Consider the following 17603-nt stretch of genomic DNA (forward strand, 5'->3'; position numbering starts at 1 on the left):
CGCGCGAATTCAGCATATTGTAATATGCCTACTTGAATAATAAACTATGTTATTTTTATCATGTAAAATAAAATTGTTTATATATATATAATGTTCTTTTATTTTATTAATAGGTAGTACAGTAGGTAAATACAGCAGCACGTATCGCACATTTATCGATATCGATAAACAGTAGGTACTGGAAGTGTCGAGCCCTAGCGTTGTTTTTTTTGTGTTGGTAGTATTGTGTGGTTTTTCTTTTTTTAACAATTATGGCCTGGATGCGAGATCTTTAAGCCTGTATTTGGTGTGTTGGGATATGTACGTTCATAATTCGGTTCGAGGATTGTTCGAGAGTGCCTACTCTTAAAACGTAGTGATTATATGCTCTTTGGGCTGCATCATAGACAAGTTTTGATTGACGTTTTAGCACACCTAACATGATTACGTAGGAAAACTGAAATGTAACATTTGTATTAGTTATTTACAAATGACAACTACTTTATGAAGAAATAAAAAATATAATGAAAACATGTTTTACTTGGACGTAGTTAGGAATTTTATTTTCTACAAAGATTAAACGAACGAAACCAAAGACAAATAGTTGAAGTGAAAGGGCTACTCGAACTGATTCAGAACTGTCATTATCGACATTTACTTCCATTCATTCGTTCAATTCATTCATCCTTTCACAACAAATTCCCACCAATCCGCAACGATACGTGTGACGTAGAAAAGTGCATGTTCGCACGTGTAAAGTTTTAGCTCTAATCTTCAATTTATTTTTAGTCTTAGTTATAAATTGTATTTAAAAATTAATTAACCAACAGGTTTACTTAAATTTTATTCGTGAAAACCTGTATACTTGTTGTTCGTGATCGTTTCACAGCCGTGTAAAGATGTGAAATATAGTCAAGAAATGTCCAAAGAAGGTTATAGTTCCGAAAAGAAAGAAGGTGAAAATAAAGTTTTGCTCTTAGAAAGACTGCAAACGTATCTAAAAGACAAGAAGAGTTCGGACGTCTCCGAAGCGGGGCTCAGTTACAGCAAACCGAGCACTAGTTACGAGCACGACCATCCACCACCGTTCCTCGAGGAATCCTCCAACATATTGAGAGACGTGCTGAACCACAAGAGGGCGGAACTGCTGCGGCAACCGGAAATAGTAGCTTTTTTAAAATCTGTCTCTTCTGACTTGAAGAAATAAAGATGGCTGTCGCAGCTCAGAAGAGCATTGCGTCGCTGATGCGCAAGACGCTGGACCGGCAAGAGGCCACGGCACGCATCAACTTTAGATTCAAGGAGCGACAAGTCGAGAAGATTATCCTACGTGTAGTTAAAGATAGAAACTCTGTCCCTTACAACGAGTTAATCAAAGTGCTTAGAGAATATCCTCTAAATGACGATAACTATAAGATCTTAATAGAGGATTGCTTGACGTGCGTGATGTTATTAGGACGCGAGTTTAAGCAGTTTTTGGCGCTTGTGTGTAAGGTGGACTGGTCGGGGCGTAGCGAGGAGTGTGTAGAGCTGTTTGGCCGTTTCATACTTAATCTGGTAACGGCACACACATACCACTGCCCTATGGTGCTAGCTAATTTAATAACACAATTTAAAGGTAATCAATTTTAACTATAAGGTTTTGTGGAATTCTATCTATCTAATAGCCTTTTTTATCCTAAGTATAAGACTAGAGTATATCTTTTAACTCAGTGTGCCACTTGCCAAAGGCCTCTAGCTCTTCCACTAGTCTGTCATGGGCCACTCTCCTCCATTTCAGGTCTGTTGTTAAAGCGCATCCTCCCATCTTAATAGAGGTGTTTGAACTATTTTTAGTCGCTATTGGCAACAATATCGGTCCCGTAGTTGGGGGAGTTTAATTTCGAAATCTTAGAACATTAATTTGTTTTTGTTTCAGCTAATGGTGACAATTGGGACGAGCATCCGCCAGCTGAGACTGTAAAATTATGGTCCAACATACACTCCCTTATTGCACAAATAGTTGCAACAATGCCTATGTAAGTATTTGGCTACTTATAACTATCATCTGTCTGTTTCACAATATTAATAAATATAAACATATTATTAAACTGCCATGTTTATGCCACCTTTTTGTTTTTAACACTACTATATACTTATTGCAAAAATTTTGAATAATAAATGAAACCTCAAAGAAAGTTAATTATTGTGCAAACTTAGAATATTATTTCATAATATTATCAAGATTTATTTGAGTTATAACATTTAAAACTTTCACATTTTGAACAAATATTAAAATATATTTAGTACTGGGTCTATCACAAATTTATTTTGTTACATTTTATTTCTGATGTTTCGACACACCACAACCAGTGAAACCTGCATAAATTTGCGATAGACCCATTTATAAATATGTTTCAATATATATTTGTGTTTTACCTTTTTGTATAATTACACTACACCTAGATTGAAAAAGATTTTTAAGTGATTATTTCAATTTTTTTAGGACCAGTGATCTACTAATGCAGATAGTGATAGAACAGTTTCCATATTACAAAGCTGGGTGTTTCCCCAATAGGGCATATATACACAATCTGATCTGGATGACCAAGTACCTTCCATCTCTTAGGGAACATATCATGACAGCTATAGTTATTAGGTAAGAACGAAGATCTTTTATATCATTTTAATAAGTTAGGACCCGGGTATGTCCTTAAACTACGTCCAAGACCACTGGTGGACGGGCAGCAGCGTCCCTCAAATTCGGTGTATTCGACTGCGATCGCCAACCCGCCTGCCAAGCGTGGCGATTATGGCATTCACCCCCCAAAAAAGGGGGAGGCCTATGTTCAGCAGTGGACGTCTTATGGCTGAGATGATGATGATGAATAAGTTAGGTTTAGCACTTAAAAAATATAACAATGTTTGTATTCTATTATATTCAACACGCCAATCTGGATTTATTAGATGAATTCATCGCTCAGAGACAGTTTTACTCATAGCATGTAGTGTTTAATAAAATAGTGATTATTTGGCTACCAGTTTTGTGTCATTTAAAACTAGATCGTAAAGCAAAGACTGACAAGGGGGGGAGGGAGTTGATATCGCTGAGGCCTAGAGGTCGGACATCTATCTATTAAGCTCTTTTATTCTGAGTTAGAATATGTCTCTAAGCTCAGTGTGTCACTTGGAAAATGCCTCCTCTAGCTCTTTCCATTGAGGTTGTCGTGGGCCACTCTTCTCCAGTTCAGGCCCGCTGTGAGTTTGAGTTCATCCTCCCATCTTGTACATACATTGTAAGTAATATTTGATCTTTAGGGAAGCAGCTGCATGTAATTATTTTTATTATACCGGGTGTGGCCTGTAACATGAGCAAATAATTAAAACATAGATTGTACTCCTCAAACGGTGACACTTGTGTTCAACAACTTTTAAAAAATATGAAGTATTTAGACTCCCTATTTTTCATACAAAATAAATATTATCTTCAATGGATGCCATCGCCACGCCATATCATTGTGATTGACGTTGCTTGTCAAGCCTTAAACATAACGAAATTCGCAATACATTACGTCTTTGAATAATCTTTAAAGTGTATTAAAAATCAAAGTACAAGTTATTTTCAAAAGTCGCTGAGCAAATGTTGATCAGTATGAGGAGTACAGCTTACAGTTAAATTTTTTGCTCATATTACAGGCCACACCCGGTATTATTATATGTAAATGCACAGGCAGCTTAAAGCTGAAACGTGCACATCAATGTCCACATGTGTTTTGTAGTCTACGAAAGTGTTCATCAAGTTTGTTTTTAAAAGAGTTTATCGAAGGTGCACTGATCACTGACTCGGGTAAACTGTTCCACACTTTCACTTTATTCTTACACATTAAATTTCACCCATCTCTGTTGTACCCCGAGTCCAGTTTGACTGAAGAGTTAAGAGATGTATTCTCTTCCCATCTTTTAGTAAGGCATCCAATCTAAATATTCTGTATTATTTCAGAATGGTAGAAATGGACTCGAACATAGTAGACCGAGCAAAGAACAAACAGCCGGAGTTGATGTTCGAAATGGAGACGGACGAGAAAGACGAGCTAGCCCCAACATTGGATTACTGTATGCTCGAGATGCTGCGGTGGCTGGAGGATGAGCGGGATCCGGTACTGTTCACTATTTGCAACGTGTTTGAGAGGATTGTACTGCCTACACATGGAATCAAGTAAGTACACATTGATTAGAAAGAATCACATTTATTTAACGCCACAACATAGTATATATAAAAGAAAGGCATGCAGACATAAAAAAAACAATTGGACGCTAAAATAGGATCCCCACTCGGCATAATGCCGCGGCAATCCGTGGCGCTGGCTGTGGGGACCTGACTTAAATAAAATTAATGGTCTCACTTAATCTAGAATTATTGCTTGTGATCTTACTGAGTGAGTTGGAGTTGGGACCGATAATTGTTCAAATTTTCAAATGATGTGTTATTTCTATTATTAACTGATAATAAAAATAATATAAAGTGAAGGTGGGCTCAAAACCTATTGTGGAAAATAGAAAAAGAAAAAACCGACCAAGTGCGAATTGGACTCTCGCACGAAGGGTTCCATACCATTACGCAAAAAATAGCAAATAAAATACGTTTGTTGTAAGGGAGCCCAACTTAAATATTTATCATATTTTGTTTTTAGTATTTGTTGTTATAGCGGCAACAGAAATATATCCTCTGTGAACATTTCAACTGTCTAGCTATCACGGTTCATGAGATACAGCCTGGTGACAGACAGACCGACTGACGGACAGCGGAGTCTCGGTAATACGGCTCCGTTTTTATCCTTTGGGTACGGCACCCTAAAAAGCATAAATTAAATAAGTAATGTCAACTTTCCTTTATGGTGTTTAGCGCGAGTCTAAAGGCTCGGTCACACTGTAGCTCGTGTACATTGTAGTTGAGAGTATGACGCGCCCCGCTCGCTTCTCGCTGTAGTGTCTTTACTCGTGTGTTGTTCCAGGCACGTCCAATTCCTCCTACTGTACGCGACGTCGATCAGCCAGGCGTGCGCGGACCGCGTGCTGGAGCGGCTGTGGGCGGCGGCGGCGGGCGCGGGCGCGGGGCTGCAGGGGGGCGCGCCGGCCACGCGCCGCACGGCCGCCGCGCACCTCGCCGGCCTGCTGGCGCGCGCCGTGCGAGTGCCCAACACCAGGTCAGTGCGCACACACACACAGCCAGGCGTGCGCGGACCGCGTGCTGGAGCGGCTGTGGGCGGCGGCGGCGGGCGCGGGCGCGGGGCTGCAGGGGGGCGCGCCGGCCACGCGCCGCACGGCCGCCGCGCACCTCGCCGGCCTGCTGGCGCGCGCCGTGCGAGTGCCCAACACCAGGTCAGTGCGCACACACACACAGCCAGGCGTGCGCGGACCGCGTGCTGGAGCGGCTGTGGGCGGCGGCGGCGGGCGCGGGCGCGGGGCTGCAGGGGGGCGCGCCGGCCACGCGCCGCACGGCCGCCGCGCACCTCGCCGGCCTGCTGGCGCGCGCCGTGCGAGTGCCCAACACCAGGTCAGTGCGCACACACACACAGCCAGGCGTGCGCGGACCGCGTGCTGGAGCGGCTGTGGGCGGCGGCGGCGGGCGCGGGCGCGGGGCTGCAGGGGGGCGCGCCGGCCACGCGCCGCACGGCCGCCGCGCACCTCGCCGGCCTGCTGGCGCGCGCCGTGCGAGTGCCCAACACCAGGTCAGTGCGCACACACACACAGCCAGGCGTGCGCGGACCGCGTGCTGGAGCGGCTGTGGGCGGCGGCGGCGGGCGCGGGCGCGGGGCTGCAGGGGGGCGCGCCGGCCACGCGCCGCACGGCCGCCGCGCACCTCGCCGGCCTGCTGGCGCGCGCCGTGCGAGTGCCCAACACCAGGTCAGTGCGCACACACACACAGCCAGGCGTGCGCGGACCGCGTGCTGGAGCGGCTGTGGGCGGCGGCGGCGGGCGCGGGCGCGGGGCTGCAGGGGGGCGCGCCGGCCACGCGCCGCACGGCCGCCGCGCACCTCGCCGGCCTGCTGGCGCGCGCCGTGCGAGTGCCCAACACCAGGTCAGTGCGCACACACACACAGCCAGGCGTGCGCGGACCGCGTGCTGGAGCGGCTGTGGGCGGCGGCGGCGGGCGCGGGCGCGGGGCTGCAGGGGGGCGCGCCGGCCACGCGCCGCACGGCCGCCGCGCACCTCGCCGGCCTGCTGGCGCGCGCCGTGCGAGTGCCCAACACCAGGTCAGTGCGCACACACACACAGCCAGGCGTGCGCGGACCGCGTGCTGGAGCTACTACGTGCCATACGTGGGATAAGTGTGTCCCTGCCTTAAATACTGAACGCTTGCAGTACTTTTTGCTACCCAAAATTCAAAATAGAGTATTTTTCTGACTAGTCGAATAAGTTCGTCAGTTCGTTCGAAACTTAGACTGTGGAATTTATATAAAAAAACATAACATGTGCCGTCACGGTCAAGTTATCAACTCTTTAAAATTCTATCTGATTTATTAAATAGAAATTGTGTCAAAAAAATATTACTGCCTGTCGGAGCGTGACTCCAGGAGCACGTATTGCAGCGTTACAGTTCATAGTTAAAGACGCCTGTAGAAAGTCGATTAGAAATGTTTTGCTACGTATTACTGAGTTGTAACGAAATTCATAATGTTGCGTAGAAAGTAACGCCATCTATTGGCATGTTGTTGAACTAAGATGACAGTTAGAAGGCTTTGGAACGTCAAGAGGTTTCTCTTGGGTGAACGTAGGCATGAGTTGGCAGTTTTGTCGTTATGTTGGTGGACCGGTCGAGCAGGTTTGCCTACTTGACTTAAAGGCGGGAGCGGTGAGGCTCCGGCAGCAGACTTGATTGAGCCGCGCTAGAGATCGGACGTTAGCCAACCTCGTGCCTAATTCGCCACGTTCCTGAAGCATACTGAGTTAGGTGTGAAGTAATTACATTGAGAAACTATGCCCACCCGCCATCCTGTACACACCCATGCTGCTCCCTCCGTCACTGCCTATTTTATTTTATAATTTGTTAGTGCTTAATTTTGTGCACGATGTTACAATAAGTAAATAATACCTACCTATTTACAATGCCTCATGAAAAATACTAGCACCATTTATAAAACGCTATCGCCTATCTTTTAAAAAAAAAATTACGCGGCCACTATGATTCCTAGGGGTCATATTCCACCTATCCAATTTCCTTGTCCAATGTCATTGCGTCTCACTCTCTCATTAAGCAAAATGTGAGACGCAATACACAACTAATTTATAATATTCTATTCCAGACTGATCCACTACTTGAGAAATATGTCGGAATGGTGCCACTCTTATATAACGGCGACGCAAGAAACTACCTCCAACGACAATACGAAAGTTCACGGCGCCTTCCACGCGATCTGCCACTCGATATTCTACCTTGTGGCCTTTAAACACCACCATCTGTTCGCTAGCAAAGAGAGTAAGTGTTTAAAGTTGAAAGTCCCGTGAAACTGCTGAGTAGTTTTCTGAAGTTCATAAGTTTTGTTAATGATAATTAGGTACTAAACTTGCTGCCCGATTCTAACTTAAAGATACGTCAATTAATATATCTAGAAACGATATGGATTAGATGTGTCAGTGTCAAATGTAACGTTTCTTCGAACAAAAACGTCACTTTTGACACTGACACATCTAATCCATATCGTTTCCAGATCTATTCATTGACGTATCTTAAAGTTCGAATAGGGCCGTTCGTCTAAAAATGTGGCTATAATATTAAAAAATACCTCAGCTTTCACCCTCTTAACCCTCTGACCACCGAACACTTCAAGGCTCAATATCAACCGGTCATTCCAACAAGGTTCTCGATCGGCGTGTGGCGTTCAGAGGGTTAAAGCATTGTATCAAGGTACAGTCGGGTTCCCAAACACACACGTCCTTATTGTCAGTGTCTTAGGGCGGTATTCCATCTGTCCAGTGTTATTGCGTCTCACTCTCTCATTAAGCAAAATGTGAGACAAAATACACATTGGACAGGTGGAATACCTTAGAGGCGTGTAAATTAGGCATGTACCGACTAGTCGGGACAGCCGACTATCCGGCCTCATCTATAATCGGTGATTAGTCGGCAAAAATGGCCGATTAGTCGGCACTTTATAAGTGACAGATAAACAGCAAATACTTTCATAAGCTTTTCACCTATTTTATCCAAATGCCTATTTAACGTGCTTACGAAAACTTTAATTTGAAATACACGGTCAATACGTGTGGTCGCTTTCTTATGTCCGACTGTCCGGTCGTCGTATGAGATATAGCCTTAGGATTTTTAGTGTTCCGTGCAAAACTTAGACCAAACTAATGATCTAACTAGTCGGCCGACTAATCGGCCATCCGAGCGCCGATTAGTCGGCTAGTCGGCCAAATCAATAGTCGGTACATCACTAGTGTAAATATGTTTTTGGAATGTTGGCTTATAAGATTTTTGTGAGTAAGATTTCTGTCCTGACGACTGTTCCAAACAGCTTTCACTAATTCATGTTACGCAGTCATTTAAAAATGTCCTTTTTTTCAGATGTAAACTTCGTTGAATCCCTAAACCTGCCTCGGCTGGTAACCTGCAACCTGAACCCCCTCCGCACGTGTCCCCCACAAGTGACCCGCGGCTTCGCGTCGGTCACCAGGTCTCACCAGGTCGTCTACTGCCAAGCTATTATTGAGAAGAACAGTCGAGTGACGCTCCAAGCGTCCAATGTCCAGGAGTATGATGATTGGTTCCCGTACGACCCTTATATGCTGCCTGTGTAAGTATTTTTCTCAAATATTCCTAAGAGTCAGTCGCCAGAGGGCCTACCGCGAACCACGTTCGACGTGTTGCCACCCTGTTACACTTATACGTACGAACTTATAAGTGCGACAGAGAGGCAACACTTCGAACGTGGTTCGCGGTAGGCCCTCAGGTCTCACGTCGTTTTCGTCACGTTTTTAGGGTTCCGTACCCAAAGGGTAAAAACGGGACCCTATTACTCCACTGTCCGTCTGTCTATCCGTCCGACTGTCCGTCACCAGGCTGTATCTCATGAATCATGAACCGTAATAGCTGAAATTTTCACAGATTATGTATTTCTGTTGCCGCTATACTTAACGACAAATACTAAAAAGCACGGAACCCCCGGTGGGCGAGTCCGACTCGCACTTGTCCGGAATTTTTACATGAGTTTTCTTTTAGCTCGTGTTAAACATATTAATTCCTTCACCAGGTCCGGTAAAATGATCTGGCCCCTCTGCGTCGAATACAAAGATTGGGGCAGAGACAACGAAGACGAAACTCAATATTCCGGCATGAAACGGAAGCTAGAAGAGGATGATGACTTCCTTATGACTGCCAGTCCTTCGCAGAAACTAGCTAGCTCGCTTTCCAACTGCGTTTCACCTGGATTTAGGACGAGTGAGAGTGTCATGTAAGGGTCTCCCCAGATATATCAACGAGCCCCGGCAAAATCCGATAGGATAAAGCTTTATATCCGCGCAATAAGAGCGAAAAAGCTGTCGACGCGTCATCAGGCGTCGGTCGATGCGAGCCGAACGACGACTTTTTCGCTCTTATTGCGCAGACATAAAGCTTTTACCTATCGGATTCTGCCAATTTCGCGTCGACATAATATGAGTGGGAACCCTAAATGTGTTAATTCCTCAGCAATCTCATTCCCCTGCCTATACCTATTAGCAAATTCCCAGGAGATTCCGCTAAGCAGTTTGTTGTAAATGGAACCATGATGGGACATGGCACAGGTTACACCGTCACCAAAATCGAGATGCTAATAGAGCAGAATCTCCTGGGAATTTGCGATTAGGCGATTTGCCAGGGGAATGAGAATTTTGTAGAATGACCCAAATATAGACTCAAGTATCATAGCATTAGGGTATAAACTCTGATATTAAGCGCAAACTAGATATAGATTTTCTAATGACTGCCAGTCCTTCGCAAAAACTAGCTAGTTCACTGTCCAACTCTGTATATCACCTGTATTCAGAACGAGTGGGAGAGTTATGTGAATATCAACCCTATTGTTATAATATTAAAGTACGAACTTTCTTACCCAAGGCATTCTCTATATATCTTAAAGGTAGGTAGCTCGCAGTCCAACTGCATGTTGCCTGGACTTAGCCCCCCCCCACATCTGGCGTCTTTCGAGCGTCGGCGTCTACAATTCTATGGCCGCTGCTCGACGCAACGTCGACGCAACTGCGCAGCGATGTCATTTTCCATAGCGCTGACCAGACGCAGACGCTCGAAAGACGCTAGATGTGGGGGGGCCCTTAGGACTTTCAACTTTAACGTTATAGCATTAGAGTGCAAACAGCAACACTCCTAACTGTACATCGCTGGACCTTATTACAAAAGGCATAAGGTCCACCAATGTACAGTTAACAGTGTGGGCGATGATAGGCTCGGAGTAATTAACAACGGAGACGCCATGTCTAAAATTTTCGGTACAAAATAGTCTGCCGTTTTTTGCGGGGGAGGGGCACATCAAATGTATAGGTACGTCATGTCAGATAAACGTCAGTCCATACATATGGTTGACCGTTGGCCGCCTATTTTCGACAGAGGGGAATGCCTGTTAATGGCGGCTCCATTGTTAATTACTCCGAGATGATAGGTACATTACATACTTCTTGATGACACTGACACCCAGTACCCAGTTCTCTGGTCACCCAGGTCTTTAGAACCAGTGAATGTTGTATGAATTTATTTATTAAACATAATTTTAATAATACGGTACTAAGAGTTGTAATTCACTCAACAAGGTTTTTTGAGACCAAAATGATACAAGTATCATATTTTAATTTAAGTGGTCATTTGTCAATCTTATCTGGTCAACCATAAGGCACTGGTCCCACCGCGAGCTAGTAAGCTATGAGCTATCGGCTATAAACACGAACAAAAGATAAGCACTCCCGTGTAAATAAAAGAGACACGGCGATATTTATAGTTACTCGCCCAGCGGTGAGCTATAAATATCGCCGTGTCTCTTTTATTTATAGCTCAGCTTACTAGCTCGCGGTGGGACCAGTGCCTAATGCTGTCCTGCTGCATTGTTGAGAGTAAACATTTTTTTTAAATCTTCCATTGGTATGGAATCCAGTTATTTTACAACTGCGCAAATTAAAATATATTTTTAAGTAGCACACTTTTTTATGTATCCGTAGTATTAGTTTTTTTTATAACTACATAATTAAAAAATATATACAGTGGCATTTTAAAATTGAAATTATCATTCAAAGTTGTAAAATTCTCAGGTTTTTTTTGTTTTTTAGGCCAAATAACAGAAAATGTGCTTAATTAAGCTTTGTATGTTTAGCGCCGCCTATCCTAAGCACATTCTCTGTTAATATATTTTGACGTTTGCAGCAAAAGGTACTTACTTTTTCGTCAGTCGACAAAGTCGTCAGTTTTCCTAGTAACGCCACATTTAGGAACCTTAATATGGTTTACCCTTGAATTGCCGACAGACATTTCATCGAATGTTATTTGGAAGACAACGTTTCAAGTATTTTCATTTCATCGACAAGTTATTGCGTCGAAGAATCGATACTAGTAAATTTAAATCGGGGACTTTTAATTGGTACTTGAGTTATTTTGTATATAGTTTATATCGTGGTATTTCTTTACGGGTTTTCTTATTTCATTTTGTATCTAGACACGCGGCAGCGTGTCAAGCCAAGTTCAAGCAAAGGAACTGGCTAGCCAGCGCCGAGTGTAATATTACACGAACCACTTGGTGCCACTTTTGACCCTTCTATAACTCAAAACATCTTTGACGTAAACACATAAAACTACGTGTGTTTAATTATATCCATAAGGACATCTAGAAGCCCAAATTTCATGAAGCTAGCTCAAACGGTTATAAAGATATGAAGGTCAAAAAGTCGTAAATTTTAAGACTGACTTATGACTTATAGTACCTAAACCTAACCTACTTCCAGATGACCTAGAAGGATGAAATTTGGAATCCAGCTCGGTTATTGTGTGTAACCGTAGGAAAAAATCTAAAAATAAAATAAAGTTAAAAAATAGGGGGGGTCCCCATACAAAAAAACCACTTTTTATTGGGACTGACATATAAGTACCTAAACCTAACCTACTTCCAGATGACCTAGAAGGATAAAATTTGGAATCCAGCTCGGTTATTGTGTGTAACCGTAGGAAAAAATCTAAAAATAAAATAAAGTTTAATAATAGGGGGGGTCCCCATACAAAAAAACCATTTTTTATTGGGACTGACATATAAGTACCTAAACCTAACCTACTTCCAGATGACCTAGAAGGATGAAATTTGGAATCCAGCTCGGTTATTGTGTGTAAGCGTAGGGAAAAATCTAACAATAAAAAAAAGTTAAAAAATAGGGGGGTCCCCATACAAAAAAATATTTTTTATTGTAGCGTTGGAACCGTTACAAGCAGATATTTGAAACTACCCCAATATATGTATTATTATATTTGCTATATTAAAATAAAGTTAAGTCAAAAAATAAGTGGTGTCCCCATACAAAAAACTTGTAATACGCTCTAAACAACCGGCCAACGGTGTGTCGTCGGCGGCGCGCGGCACCACATAATTATACAAAGAACAGAAGTAAAAACCATACAGCGGAAACACAAGAAAAAACATTAAATCTCAATACCTGCCTAGTTTTCTTTACAAAAAGTATTGATATCCCACCAAAAACATAAATGTAAAAAAGGAGAGCCAAGTTCAATACAAAAATTATGCTTGGCTGTGGGGCTCGCCCAAAGAATATAATACTCACTAGGAGAAGAACGGTAACTCCATACAAAAAAATGTCCCCAACCGTTTATACGTTTATACTAGTGGCGCCGTCTTTGTGTACCAATGGAACTAAAGTTGACAACCGGTTTAGCCTGGCGAGTAATTCTGTTGATAAACATATTTGTTATCTTCATATCACGAAATATATGCAAGATGCAAATATTACCCCTTGTTTGTGGTATTATCAATTGATTTAAATAAAAGGAATGTTTATGTTTATAACATTATATATATTATTTATTAAAAAAATGTTTTACATATAAAAATATACACTGAAAACTGGCAACTGGCAACTTAATAAAAAAATAGACATTAATAAAGCGCATTCACAAAGTTTTCAGTACCTTTTATACAAATAACATTAGGCATGCCTACCTATTACACTTTACACACAGATACACTACACTTTACACACGGCATTTTACACAGATTTCCAACTTGTATTCATACATTTCTTCACGGTTAATTAATACGCTTTCCAGATGCGTTATGACTCGGTTCCTTCTGAACCCACTAAAGTTGTAAATTTCACTCTGGCTGCTTCAACAGCCGTTGCTCCGCATTTAGCACATTTTCTATGTGCATTGCTGTAATCCATGTAGGTACAGATACAGACTTACAGTCTTAAGTGATACGTAGCGGTACACGTTGTATGTATTAATTAAAGAGTTAATAAATAAAATTTTCGTTATGAACTTTAACCACAGCAGTTGGACAGAGTCATTGACAAATATATTTTTATTATGGTGGGTAGACGTACCTACCCTCCATATATTTTATGAACATTGATAAAGACAGTTGGAAGCAAATATTCATTATAAAACTTAATCGCATGTAATTAAGTTTTAAGCGTTTTAAGTCCCGTTTTATGATTAATATTGTATAAAATTCGTGATAATTTAAATCAGAGTTGGGAGCAATGTTGCTGTAGAAAAATGTTTTTATTTTTATTACTCGCAACTTTTTCCCGGAGGCCAACGCACACATACAAGCTTAAGGCGCACACATGCGCAATTATTTGGGGACATAACTTTCTTAGGAAGTGAACAGGCCTTGGGCTCGCCGCAAAAAGAATGGAGATCTAAATGAGTGCCACTGCCAAGTTCTATGCAAAATCCAAATATGTATTTATAGGAACAAAATAACATTATAAACAAGTATTAAACTCTATTTCTTTGCTTTATTGGATACCTATAACAATTGCTGTTATTTAAAAAAATGTGAGATCTTAAAGTAGGTTAGATTTGGCTTGGCCAGGTTTTATCAGAATTACAATATATATAAAATGATTGATATAATGAAAACTGGCCAAGTCAAATCTAACCTACTTTAAGATCTCACATTTTTTTAAATAACAGCAATTGTTATATACTGCGTCAAGCCAATCTTGTCAGTAGCAAACGGCGGCAAATTTGAAAAATCGCGGGTTAGCAACACTGTGTTCGAATAATTCGAAAATCGCGTGTCATCTTTGTTTTATCTGTGGAATGTGGATCGCGAATGACAGCCATCATCATTGTTTACATTCTGAATCGATTCTATTTCCAGAGATATTTCTGCTGTGTCGCCATTAAATACCAATATATTAAATAAAATTGTGCTTAATCAAAGATAAGGTGCCTACAATGCTTACAGTTCCAAGATATAAATCTAATAAAATATTAAAATCCAATAGGACATCTACCTGCTGAAGCAATGATTTTATTCATTACATTCTTGTTTAACGGCATATTCCACTTCTAATTTTATTTTCAGATCTTCAAATTCACCACACACCGCTTTTAAATTGTCCGTCCATACCATTTAAATGCCATTTAATAACAATTTCAAACATTTTCAATAGAGAATCCACGAGTGACAATTTGAATTGACGTACGTAACAGGGCGCGCTCAGCGGAAAAAAAAGTTTTGGTTCGATGTACATTGTACATTGCTGCTTTTCTTAGCGCAATACTACTCTTTGAGTGTTGCCCTACTTTAGTTTGCTTTACATTGCTACTGACAAGATTTGCTTGACGCACTACCAATAAAGCAAAGAAATAGAGTTTAATACTTGTTTATAATGTTATTTTGTTCCTATAAATACATATTTGGATTTTGCATAGAACTTGGCAGTGGCACTCATTTAGATCTCCATTCTTTTTGCGGCGAGCCCCACAGCCAAGCATAATTTTTGTATTGAACTTGGCTCTCCTTTTTTACATTTATGTTTTTGGTGGGATTATATTTAATAAAATTGATTACGCGTAAAATTACTTCAATTTGTAATATTTCTTATCGAAACAAGGCTGCCATTTTCATTTTGGCCAAATTATAAATAGGTATAATTTAAGCCATTCATTTCTGTGTAGGGTCGCAGTTCTAACCTAACCTAAACCTACTTTAAAAAGCCGTTCGTTTCTGTGTTTGGTCGCAGTTCTAACCTAACCTAAACCTACTTTGATAGCCGTTCGTTTCTGTGTGGGGTCGCAGTTCTAACCTAACCTAAACCTACTTTGATAGCCGTTCGTTTCTGTGTGGGGTCGCAGTTCTAACCTAACCTAAACCTACTTTAAAAGCCGTCCGTTTCTGTGTAGGGTCACAGTTCTAACCTAACCTAAACCTACTTTGAAAGCCGTTCGTTTCTGTGTGGGGTCACAGTTCTAACCTAACCTAAACCTACTTTGAAAGCCGTTCGTTTCTGTGTGGGGTCGCAGTTCTAACCTAACCTAAACCGACTTTGATAGCCGTTCGTTTCTGTGTGGGGTCGCAGTCCTAACCTAACCTAAATCTAAAATTCTTACAACAGAAAAATGTATAAATGTATAGTACGACATATAAAAATGTATTAAAGTAATACGTCGCACAAATGAATTGCGATGTTTAGTAGTTGTGCCAATCAAAATATTTTGAAACGAATTAGCGATCAAGTAATATTCGTTGAATAGTATTCCTACGCAGTAAGAAAAATTGAAATAAATAGTATATGAAACAAAATAACGCCAAACAATATTACTAGTACTAACGTTTCGATGAATTGTTGTCGATGAAATAATATTCGATGAAAAGTTTGTCGGCAAAACAAGGGTACACCCCTTAATATATGTGTCTGTACCCTAAATACAATGGAGCCGCCATTAACAGGCGTTCCCCTCTGTCGAAAATAGGCGGCCAATGGTCAACCACATGTCAACCATATGTATGGACTGACGTTTATCTGACATGACGTACCTATACATTTGATGTGCCCCTCCCCCGCAAAAAACGGCAGACTATTTTGTACCGAAAATTTTAGACATGGCGTCTCCATTGGTTATATCCTCTAAGCCTAAATATGATCACAATGATTTAAAAAAATGCTAGTTTTTGGTAACAAGTTTTACATATGTTTGTTTAGGTACATAATGTGATTTGAAATCATACTCTTTTTTTTGCTGACGGTATGGACATCTATTGCTTTCTGAAATTATTTTTATACTATTAGAAAATGTCGTTATAAGACGTAGATTTTTTACCAGTGGTTAAATTTGCCTTTCAAATGTTAATCTAACTTTATATTGCTTAGATAATACTTGATATAAACATAATAAGGTTGTTTACCCAGTGTTTAAATATATTTGTGAAGAAGGCTAGTAAGTTATTTAGTTTTATTTGAATAAATAAATGTATTTATTAAAACTCTGTGTTTCAATGAAATCCAATGTTAGGGGTTAATTTTATATTGAACATTCAACACAAGAACACGAACACGTAAGGCTAAATCCTAGCAAATAACTACTAAATTCATTAAACTTAATACAAAAATATTAATATCAGACTTTACTTAATGTTCACAATACGTTAAAACCTATAGTTACATTGAATATCAGTTAAATAATTGATCATGGTGACCCGCAGTTAATTCAACAAATTTTAACTCTTTCCATGTCATAATCTTAACATAATAAATACCTAGAGTCAGACCGAGGTAAGTCTGCGACGATTTTGATAGCACACGCAGTGCAAGTGTTATTTACGTCATAATTTGATAGAAGTTTAAAATAACTCTTGCGCTGCGTGTGCTATCAAAATCGTTGCAGACTTATCTTGGTCTGACTACCTTAAATTTGTTGTGAGTAAAAAATAATAACAATCACATGTTAAAAATATCATGATTTCAGGTAATAGAAAGACAAAGTACCTACACTACACGATTTAAATATTTATGAGAAACAAAAATATACTATTTGTTTTTCAAAGCTTCGGTTACGTTGAAAACTATAGTTAGGGCTCATATAGACTGCGCGCGAACTCTCATTAAGGTTACAACAATTCACCCGACCGATCAAATAACGCAATGTAATGAAACTTGCATGCGAGTTCTCGCACCGTCTAAATGAGCCCTAAAGTATGAAAAATATTTTGTTTGGCACTGAATGTATTGGTCTAAACTTAGGGTCACCTTCATTTCATTTCACTATTTCAAATGATGATCACGTAGGTACATTTGTTTCAACAGCATGGATATTTAAATTATTCCCGAACTACGATTAATATTTATTTTCATACTCTAAAATCTCAAGGGTAGGGTGACTGCCATAGTTAGGGGTCATCCATTAATTACGTCACACGAATTTCTAGGTTTTTTGCCCCTCCCCGCCTCCTTGTCACACTTGGTCACATTTGGCAAACCCCTCCCCCCTAGTGTGACGTCACATTTTTTCTACGAAATCGCCAAATCGAATTAAGTAAGTACCTAAGCATTATTAATATTTTATCAAAATATTTTTGAGGATATAAATATTAGTAATTTTATAACCCAAAACTGCTTAGAAAAGAAAATTAAACGAATAAGAA

General features: G+C 40.9%; 3 protein-coding genes across 3 annotated transcripts in view; 2 read left to right on the forward strand and 1 right to left on the reverse strand.

The window, feature by feature from the left end:
• The window catches only part of LOC134665446 (thioredoxin domain-containing protein 17-like), a 325334-nt gene that overhangs the window by 252583 nt on the left and 55148 nt on the right, over positions 1–17603 (reverse strand). The gene's annotated exons all lie outside the window — the stretch shown is intronic.
• LOC134665424 (SEC14-like protein 2) overlaps positions 1–17603 on the forward strand; it is a 127294-nt gene that overhangs the window by 71439 nt on the left and 38252 nt on the right. The gene's annotated exons all lie outside the window — the stretch shown is intronic.
• Positions 689–10152, forward strand: LOC134665455 (RNA polymerase I-specific transcription initiation factor RRN3). The gene is made up of 8 exons (XM_063522430.1): positions 689–1597; positions 1898–1997; positions 2465–2617; positions 3959–4174; positions 4971–5162; positions 7263–7435; positions 8528–8756; positions 9213–10152. The coding sequence occupies exons 1-8, from the start codon at positions 1189–1191 to the stop codon at positions 9415–9417; spliced, it is 1677 nt and encodes a 558-aa protein (XP_063378500.1). The 5' UTR covers positions 689–1188; the 3' UTR covers positions 9418–10152.

The sequence above is a fragment of the Cydia fagiglandana genome, chromosome 6 (assembly GCF_963556715.1).
Source record: "Cydia fagiglandana chromosome 6, ilCydFagi1.1, whole genome shotgun sequence".
Taxonomy (NCBI): Eukaryota; Metazoa; Arthropoda; class Insecta; order Lepidoptera; family Tortricidae; genus Cydia; species Cydia fagiglandana.